Here is a 10,861-nt window from a genome sequence, read left to right as displayed (position 1 = left end):
TCCTCGGCTCGTTTTATTAGGCTCGGTTTCTTAGTTCTTAGTATACATAAAAGATCTCACTCACATGGTTCATACTAACAACAAAGATGTCATATCTGATTCATACTAATCATTGCAAGGTCACGCTGAGAAATTTTGTACGTCTTATATGAAACCATATACGTTTTTTTGTTTTATTGCCAATAATGTTCATGTCGGATTTATCTGATCCAATTGCATCTCTGTGTTTTTGAGATAAGGTATCAAAAACAAGATAAAATACGGACCAAGTCTGACAATGATGAGACCAGAGCATTGTCAACAATGAGCCAAGACTTTCAATTCATCGAAAAAAGCGCCGACTAAGAGTTAAGTTCGGTCCAATTTCTTAATTAACCGTTCCTCTTTGAGTACTGGCAGACAGAAGTAGCAACTATGAAGCGGCAACACGTCGGTCAGTGTTTGTTTTGTATTTATTTTTTATAATAAAGTTTAGTGAGTCGCAGTTTATGAGTCACAGAAGTTAAGTTACACCGGTGCGTATTGAAAGACTTGAAAGCAAAGAGATGTATAAGTGTCTATGCTTCGAGAAAGTACGCATCAATTGGTTTGCTGTAATCAAGCTTGAGCATCGTAGCTGTACTGTTGTCAATTTGATTATTTTCAATAAATCATACAGTTTTGAGCGCTTATTAAGTTGCTACGTATTATTTCAAGTTGCTACGTATAGAAATGAGCAAAAACGAACTACGACCTACGACCTCAGCAAGCCGGAGGTCTGCTGGATCCCGATCCCCTACGGCGATTTCAAAAAATGAATCTGGAAATAGGTCAGCCTACTCAAGCTCTGACTCGGAGAGCGAAGACAGTGACATCAATAACGACCAACATCCAGTAGATTGTGAAAAGACAATAACTACGGGTTCAATTACTTTTCTGCCTAAAAAGGGCGATGATTTTAAAGCACAGTTTGCAAGGTTTAGTGTCACATGCAAGGGAAGCAACGAAAATTCGAATAGCAAGGACAAAGATGCATCCATGACTAGCAGCAGCAACAGTGTGAACAGCCACAGTGAGGGGCAAGTTAGCTGCGAGAATAATAACAAAGAGCCGGAGACTGGTGAGAATAACAGCGCTGTCGACAATTCACTAAGAAGCAATGTTGAGGAACTGGTACTGAAATGGTTTAAAAAGCCCCCCTCGCTCATAGTTTCCATTGCTGGTGGCCGATCGAATCTGAAAATGGACAATTATAAGCTGAATAAGATGAGGTCAAACCTACAGAAAATTTTGAAAATCAAAGGCGCTTGCATTATCACGTCAGGAACAAACATCGGAATGGCCAAAATCTGCGGTGAAGCTTTCAGGGATCATATCATATCCAGCAAATCTCATTCAAAGGCTGCGTTAGTTTAATCATACCTAATCATGCCTTAATCATACCTAAAACTCACAGAAAACTAGCAAACGCTACCTGGTGTGAAATAATTGAAAATCTTGCGAGAAATTTACAAGCATGCTTTAGATGAAAGAATTTTATTTCCACTTTAAGTGCAAATTTTATACTCGCAAGATTCCCCCAAGACCCAAGACTTAAATTTTTCTTGCAAGATTCCTGAAGAGTTTTGAAAACTTTGAGATATAGCCAGCCTTACACATAATGAGTTTTTGAGCGGCGTCTATCGGAGAAAGTTTATAAGTCGGTTTAATTATGGTTTTTGGCCATATTTTATGATCCTGGAAAGACGAAAAACACCAAAAAAATTCCCTTGGTGACTGATTTTCTTTGGTACAATGGGAAGCATATTGATTTTTATTAATTCAAATACAAAGGTTAAAACAGAGTAGTAATCAAATTTGAACGTTTAAGAATATCAACCAAAAGAAGATAGAAGTTGAAACGAAGAACGAGAAGTTGAAACGAAGAACGAGAGAAAAATATCAGAGAAAAAACAGAAATTTGAACTGAAAAAAACTAGTTATTTCTTGCAGAATGAAACAAGGAAAGTTGTCGAAAAATTGAAAGTTTAAATATTACGAATATAAGTTCCAAGATGGCTGACGTGATTCTGCACGTGGCACGGAGTGCTTCCACCACTTTTGCACCTGCAAGAACAAAATACATCATATCACCATATCTGAAACGAAATTGTACGACAGTTTGCAAAAGCAGAAAATTTGTGTTTTAGCAAAGATCTGCGCGATAATAGATACCGTTTTATAGACAAATTTGACAAAATGAGGAGAAAAAAGAAATTATCTAAATTTTCCGAAGGGAAAAAACTTCCCGAGTCACCTTTCATTACGAGATATCCTTATTTGCGTTTAACTTTTTTTTATTATTGTTAAGAAACGGGTTTTAATCGATATAAAAAAATCAATTGAGGCCAATTAATTGTGCATATTACAGTTTTGATTTTGCATCATTAGCTTTTTTTGGTTTTCTAACAATATTTCTAATTTTTAACTTATAGACATCGAGATCGGAATTATTGAAAATTGCAAGTAGAATTCAAATGATTTATATCAAAACGAAGAAAAATAGTAAAAGCTGGCAGAACTATATATTGACAAAAAAGGAGTGCAGCAGGTCCTGAATTAGGAGTCGAAGTATAGAGAGCATTACTTGCCTGACAGCCTGGCTAGATTGATTAAAAGCAGTGACTTTGCTAAGACAACCCTTCACACCCTAAAGTTTTTTTTTGAGAGTGAATGGCCTTAAATTATTGAAAAACAATTTCACATTAAAAACGAGCAAAAAAACAAACTAACATCAAAGAAAAGTCTGCTTGTAACTATTTTGCAACAAATTTTACTGAAACGAAAAAAATTTGGAAGAAAATTGAAAAATCTCAGAAAAATTGCAATTCCGAGAAACCAAGGTAAAGTCGTGAAACTTAAGACTGCCTCACCATTCAACATTTTATGGCTTTCGAACACTGTGCTGGCTGCGGGCACAACAATATTACGAAATTAGATGAAACAATGTTTTGTCTACATTATCTTGGCATTCAGAAACAAAACTAAAAAAAGATGAAAACTAAAACAACGGAATTGCGTTTTAGCTCTTCCCTGCGTCCATTAATGCATTACCAGTACAGTCAAGTAAAAAAGTAAAAATTCCCCAAGTTTTTGTTTCGAACGTGCAGCATTTACTGTAAACCGAAACATTTGTTTCATTGCTTTTATCACTAAATTGTTTTCATTGAAGCTAAATCAAACAGCCTTGGTGCTTGACAATCAAGTTGTCAAACCATTTTTTTAAAATCTCAAACATGTAAACTCGAATAACTTCAAGGTTACAGTAACATATTGTAATATTATAAATCAAACATACTACATCTTTCCCTAGGATAACTAAATATAAAATTAAAGAAATTAAAAAAAAACAAAGGTTCAGTTTCCAGTTTTCGTGATTTATTTTATAAAAACAATTTTTTAAAGCGTTCACTTTTTTTGTCCAATGGAACTCGTTCGTGTGTTTTTTGCATCTCTTCTTTTAATTCTTTTGAAAATTTCTTCTTTGATTTTCTTTTCTTAGAGCTCTTGGAAATTTATTCCAATTCCGAACAAAGTTTTTTTAATTGAATTTTGACTCCATTTTGATTTACATTTTGTTGTGTGAGAAAAATCATATGTACGATTAATAACTTTAATTTCAACGTCTCCGATTATTCTGATTTTCTTCTGTTTTTGTATGTTTTTGTATGTTTGTATGTTTATGATCACTGTCATATATTGTTCGAAAAAGCAAACTTTCATGCCCAATCTAATTTGTTTGTTTATTTTGTCAATTAAGTAGGATGGCAAACTTTGAAAAAGTTTTGCACTAAATTCTAAATGCGATAAAACAAGTGATCTAAAGAGAATTATTCGTGCCTTTAAAGGTATTTGATTGCGTACCAAATAAATTGATCTGATAGCTATAGCAATTTTACTGATCAAATTTTCAAGTTGCTTTTGGTATGTCAACTGTTTGTCAAGAGTAACACCTAAATATCTGCACTCATCTGTTGGTTTCAATGAATGGCTTTTATATTCAACGCAATTGACAGTTGGTAACTTTTCATTTTTGAAAACCATTATTTCCGATTTCCCTTCATTTAGAGTTAACTTGTTTTGTTTCATATTTTGTTCAGTTTCCATTAATATTTTTTCAGCTTTTGCTTCTAAACATTGAACATAAAACTGTTGTGTCATCTGCAAATTGTGAAACATTCGAACTTTTCTCTTTTTCCTCATCGAAATCATTTACATAAAGTATGAACGCTAGTGGTCCTAGTACAGTAACTTGTGAAACACCGTGATTTATAATTGTCCAGTCGAATTCAACTACACCGTTTCTAGAGCACTGTTTCCTCCTAATTAGAAACGAATTCAATCAGATTCTTGCATTTTCTCCAAAATCATATTTTTCAGTTTTTTGAATAAAAAGGTTCAAGGATATTGAGTTAAATGCTTTCGCTAAATCCAAAAAGATTGTAAAGACTAAACTTTTCCATCAACGTAATGATATAATTTCTCTCTCAGGGCAATTATTGTATTAAGACACGACTTTTGTTTTTGGAAACCAAATTGATTTTTCCAGTCCATGGTTGATTCTAAATTCTTAAATCCCCATTGCTCTGTCAAAAATTGAGTGTTTATTTGTTTAGAATTTTGCAGCTAAATGCATTTACTAAGATGTAATCGTATAAGTAAATTCAGTATTTTTAATAATAGTGATAACTATTGAACAACACAATTTTTAGCCATAGCCATTTTACTGATGAAATTTTTAAGTTGCTTTTGGTATGTCACCTGTTTGTCAAGAGTAACACCTAAGTATCTGCATTCATCTGTTGGTTTCAATGAATGGCTTTTATATTCAACGCAATTGACAGTTGGTAACTTTTCATTTTTGAAAACCATTATTTTCGTTTTCCCTTCATTTAGAGTTAACTTGTTTTGTTTCATATTTTGTTCAGTTTCCATCAATGTTTTTTTTAGCTTTTGCTTCTATACATTGAACATAAAACTGTTGTGTCATCTGCAAATTGTAAAACATTCGAACTTTTCTCTATTTCTTCATCGAAGCCATTTACATAAAGTATGAACACTAGTGGTCCTAGTACAATACCTTGTGGAACACCGTGATTTATAATTGTCCAGTCGGACTCAACTACTCCGTTTCTAGAACACTGTTTCCTCCTAATTAGAAACGAATTCAATAAGATTCTTGCGTTTTCTCCAATACCATATTTTTCAATTTTTTGAATAAAAAAGTTCAAGGATTTTGAGTTAAACGCTTTCGCTAAATCCAAAAAGATTGTAAAGACTATATCTTTTCCATCAACGTAATGATATATTTTCTCTCTCAGGGCAATTATTGTATCAAGAGACGGCTTTTGTTTTTGGAAACCAAATTGATTTTTCCAGTCCATGGTTGATTCTAAATTCTTAAGTCTGCATTGCTCTATTAAAAATTGTGTTTGTATTTGTTTAGAATTTTGCAGCTAAATGCATTTACTAAGTTGTAATTTTAGAAGTAAATTGAGTAATTTTAATAATAGTGATAAAGATTGAACAACACCATGTTTTTTTTAAACAAAATGAAAAAAATATCGGAACAGGTTCTCAATCAGAACTTAACAAAGCCAAGTAACCGCAGACATTGCGTTTTGACTTTTGACTCCTTTGGTTACGAGAAGAATTTTTAAATAGAACAATGGAGACTTAAGAATTTTGAATCAACCATGGACTGGAAGAAATTATATTCTTGAAGGACCCCTGAGGTTAAATTCCATTTAAAAATGTTTTTTGGGAAAATAATATAAATAAACAACCGACAAAAGGGCATTCTAACTCTGGGGAATAGAATATGGGACAGTTTAACTATAGGGGCGAGAAATAAAGGAAGTGAAAAGAAAACTAAATTAGGCTTATGAAAAACCTGAGTCAAAAATTTTACGCACAGTTGAAACTTGTTTTCGTTCAAGTTAAGGAGCTATCCACAATTAGAAATCGTCAGTTGAAATCTGAAGCATATATATCAGAGAATGTGACAAACTGGACATGAGCTTGCAGCATACGAAAGTATGTATGGAACACAATAAGACTGTATAAGCTATATAAAAAATGTTGAAAAGTAGATGAAAGATGAGATCACATAACATAGACAACTTGAGATATTTGATAATTAAATTATCTCGCTTGTGGTCTAAATACCAGTAAAATAGCCAGTGAATGATTTATCAAAGAATGTTTCAGCTAAAAAGATTCTTTACAGTAATAGTAACTTCTGAATGGTGTTCTATTATCATACAAGAAAAAGAAAAGCCACCATGGAACAGCAAAACACCATGGTAAAACACCAAAACAGATTTATAAAATTTTAGGAAAAAGAAAAACCTTTGTAAAGCAAAACAAATTTTGGTTGGGAAATATTAGGCTTCTTCTATTATTATATAGACTTTGTGGATGAGGGTGTAATTTTCATGTTTTCATTGTCTGAAAAACCGACTAAAACGAAAACAAAACAAATTCAGCAACAAAAACTATAAAACTAAAAGTTTTCTTGTCCGATTTTCTTTCCAAGTTTCAATGTTGTGAAAAGAATTACCGATGTATTTATAGCATTTATTCAATGTCCAGGTGTTTTTTGCTTCTGGATTATGCTATATGTTTCTTAAATAGCATTCCTATTGTTTCATAGTTCGTTTTAAGATAAATTCATAATTGTTATAATACCTAATCCACATTTTTTGAACAGTTGACCAATTATGGCAGACTCTATTATCATGGTTAAACATGAGAAAAAAACATTGAACAAAACAACCACGGAACAGTAAATTAGAAAACAACAGATCTATAAAAATTTAGAAAACAAGCAAAAATTTTAGGAAAAGAAAACGAATTTTTGTTGCGAAAAATTATGTTACTTCTATTGAACAATAACCAAGAATGATATGATTTTTTGACTTAACACAAATAAAGTTGGCCCATATATTGCTATATCTTAGACAATCACTAATAAATAAAAAGTCCAAAAGGAAATAAAAAAGTGTCTAGTATTTTATCGAAAACAAATTGCGTCAAAATCAAAAGACCTTCGAACTATAAAAAAAACGAGCCAATTAATTGAAAGTCGAAATCAAGAAACTTTTGAAATCAGGGGTCGTGTAAAAATTAGACTGCAAAAAAACGACAAAAAATTGCAATCAGGTTTCGAAATAACACCTTTGAATCGGAATCGACGCGAAAATCTGTATCTTCCCTCACTTCCAACGTACCATATCACATCGTAAAGCTAACTGCTTGTAGTAGTTGTACTGCTTTGGGCTGACCAAGATCACGATTCAACTTTCAAACGACTTCAAATATATTCAAAATAGAGCAAATCTTTAGAAAAAGAGCACTCGCAAATGCTAACCATTTCCATGAATTATAAAACTTGGATTTCCTTAAAAAATATCAGACCTTGTTGATGACGGTATTTTTAGCACATAATTTTTGTTTTCACTGTCTGAAAAAGGCAACTAATAACGAAAACAAAACAAAATCAACAACAAAAAGTATAAACTAAAAGTTTTCTTGTCTGATTTTCTTTTCAAATCTCAATGTTGCGAAAGAAATCACCGAGGTTTTTAATGCATTTGTTTGATTGCCACGTGTTTTTTTTTGCGTCTGGATTGTGCTATGTTCGTCATAAATATCATTCCTATTGTTTCAAACTTCGTTATAAGATAACTTCATAATTTTTGATGATACCTATTCCACATTTCTTGTACAATTGAGCAATTATGACAGACTCTATCCTTATATTCAAACATGAAAAAAAGGTTAAACAAAGCAATCACGGAACAGTAAATTAGAGAACAACAGATCTACAAAAATTCAGAAAACACGCAAATATTTATAGAAAGTAAAACAAATTTTGGATGTCAATTTTTAGTTTTCTATTAAACGAAAACCAAGAAATAGATGGTTATTGACTTATCACAAATCAAATAAACCCACCTATTAATATAATTTAGAAAATCACTAACAAGAATAAAAGTCCAAAAAGAAATAAAAAGTCTCATTATCCAAAACAAAAGGCGTCAAAATTAAAAGGACACACCGTAAAGCTAACTGCTTTTAGTAGTTGTACTGCTTCGTTTGGACTAAGATCACAATTCAACTTCGACTTGCAAACAAGTTCAAATATATTAGAAAACAGTAGATCTATAGGAAAGGAGCACTCGCAAATGAGAACAAATTTCCATGAATTAAAAATTTTTTAAAATATCTGACTTTGTAGATGACGGTGTTTTTAGCACATCACATAATTTTTAGGTTTTCACTGTCTGAAAATCTAACTAATACGAACAAAAAACAAATTCAACAACATAAAATAAGAAACTAAAAATTTACTGGTCTGATTTATTTTCAAATTTCAATATTGCGAAAAGAATTAGCTAAATATTTTTTGCATTTTTTCAAAATCCGGGTGTTTTTGCTTCTGGATTAAGCTATAATTGTCATTTATAACATTATTATTATATGTTCAAGAAGCGTTAGAAGAAAGGTGGGGTTGGCATAAAGTCCCAACATTTTTTCATGTAATGTAGGAAAAACAAGGCGACCAGTGTAGGACATATAAAGTTTCATCATTTTTGCAAAATTTCTCCAAATATCGTTGTTGAAACTGTTTTACGAAGAAACATTTTCATATTCATCTAATTGATTTCACTTTTCTAAGTTGCGGGCAATTTTGTAATTTCGAATAAACATTTGCAGCTGCTTTGAGTGAAATTGGTATAAGTAATTAAACAAACAAATAACTGCTAGATCTGGTGTCAATCTTGGAATTCTCTTTATTTTTCTTTCTTCGTAAAGTGAATTTGAATTCTTAAAGAAGTCTTTTTGTAGTTTTTTTAAAACTTTTTCGAGAAAAAATAATCTACTTTAATGTCTTTTATAACGACAATAAGTTTTCATAGGAATCTCCAATTCGTAAGATTAACATTGAAAACAAAAGCTAAATATTAATAGAAACAAATGAACCAATTGCAAAGTCTCTTCCATAAAATGAGGGAAGTCTTGAGTTTAGGCTTGAAAACACTTCAGTGCAATTGAAAACAAACTTTAGGTTATGTTGTGCTTTTCGTATTGTAACGTATCATTTATATCGTTGCTTTTTTGAGGAATATTTGTTCATAGGGAGATGCCGAAGACTAGCAAACGCTTAGCTTTCTTCCCGGACTGAATGTCAAGACTTAATCAATACTTATTCAGTGAAATTGCAATTCTTTGATCACTTACTGTATGAGAGCTCGGTTCATGTCACTTTTCCACTTTTCGAACTTGGTACGTTTTGAATCAAGTTTTTAGTCTTGACCAGTACTTGACAAGTCTTGAGCAAGTCAGCATTAACAAAAAGCCAGCATTTACAATGACTTGCCTATAAAACTCTCAAATACGAAAAAAAAACGAAAGAAGCACCCGAGCTCTTCCACAAAGTTCACTTGATAGAGAACGAAAAAAATTCCGTTACAGCACAAAATTGCTGCTGCTCAAAAATCTGAACGAAACCAAAATATCACCTCCTTGTTCTCGAGCTTTACAACGGCCTGGTTCTTCACAGGGTTCGATTGACTAAAAAATTTGGAGAAACAATTAGTCGCTCAGACATTTTAAAAGGACTGTAACTTTAATTCTGATTGAAGTTAAGAAAATCCTTAGTGATAATCTAAGTTTAATCTTGTGCTGAAGTTTGTAATTTTCAGCCGGTGGTAGTAATGTCGCTAACTTCTTGTCAAGAAAGCTCAACTATCTCAAAACTCGAAAGATCTTAAGATCTAGCAGAACTTATCAAAAAGACTAAAATTGTTGAAGAATCAAATTATAGTCTAAAACTGAGAGCCAAATGCTCCTGGTAACAGTTTCTAATGGTTCTAAATACAACATGGTTGCACTATTCAAACAGTTGGGGTAAGTATTCAAACAATTTTAGTAAATAATCAAATAAACAATATTTATAACAATATTGCTACTCGTTTCTGACTGGTTAATCAAGTAATCAAGTTTTAATTAGTAGATGTCAAATAAATGCCAATATTACTTTTGTTGACATAAGTACGGATGATTGTTTTTTATTTCTGCTCTAAATGCCTCAATTGAAGGTTATCTGACACTTAGAGATCACCTAAATTATCATAAAAAACAGCTTAAAAAATTTAACAATAAATGACAAAAAAATCAAAAAATGACAATTTTGCCCCATATAAGTGCTAATAGCCACACTTGTGGGTCTGATGCGATAACGTCCGTCCATTAATCGTTTAAAAGTTACCCTTACCATGTTTCATAAATTGGAATTCCTCAGGTTCTTACTTCAAATTTTTGACCATTTTTTTGTTTGAACAACTTCTGTTATTTTTTTCAGTTTATGAAGCTAATTTTTGCTGTCTGATGGCTCTTGTTGCTGATTTCAAGTGGCGACAACATTGCTGGCCCTGTTTGCTATCTCAGAAGCACCATCGCAGAATACTGGTGCTAATTTTACGACTGGCAGTTCAGCTCTCCATGTGCCATTTTGACTCTCGCTGATTGCAAAACACCGTCGTTGCCAGTAAAGATCTCAAAGATTCGTCCCAACAGCGTTTCTTAGAGTCTTCTACCAGCCATACTAAGTCGTCTCCTTTCAGGTTTCGCGCACGATCTTTTGACCACTTCGATCTCTGATTCCATTGTGGAAGACATTCGCCAGTCCATCTTTTCCATATCATGTCGGCATAGGCTTGAGCCGTTTTGAAAGATTTCTTCAGGTTATGGTAGCGTTCACTGGATTGCATGAATGGAGCAGCAAGAAATGATTTGGCGTGAGTTCCGTCAAGTCATCAGGGTCGTCACTTAAAGC

The 10,861-nt window shown here is 32.5% G+C and overlaps 1 protein-coding gene across 1 annotated transcript in view; it reads left to right on the top strand.

Moving 5' to 3' along the window:
• Positions 1-583: 583 nt before the first annotated feature.
• The window catches only part of LOC142343014 (uncharacterized), a 221,922-nt gene continuing 211,644 nt past the window's right edge, over positions 584-10,861 (top strand). Inside the window, exon 1 of the mRNA XM_075394698.1 lies at positions 584-1,385. Within this exon, the coding sequence (XP_075250813.1) occupies positions 712-1,385 (674 nt within the window). The 5' untranslated portion in view covers positions 584-711. The remainder of the gene's footprint in view (positions 1,386-10,861) is intronic.

The sequence above is a fragment of the Convolutriloba macropyga genome, chromosome 7, assembly GCF_964194025.1.
Source record: "Convolutriloba macropyga chromosome 7, txConMacr16.3, whole genome shotgun sequence".
In the NCBI taxonomy this organism is placed as follows: Eukaryota; Metazoa; Xenacoelomorpha; order Acoela; family Convolutidae; genus Convolutriloba; species Convolutriloba macropyga.
This window is presented reverse-complemented; position numbering and strand designations above follow the sequence as displayed.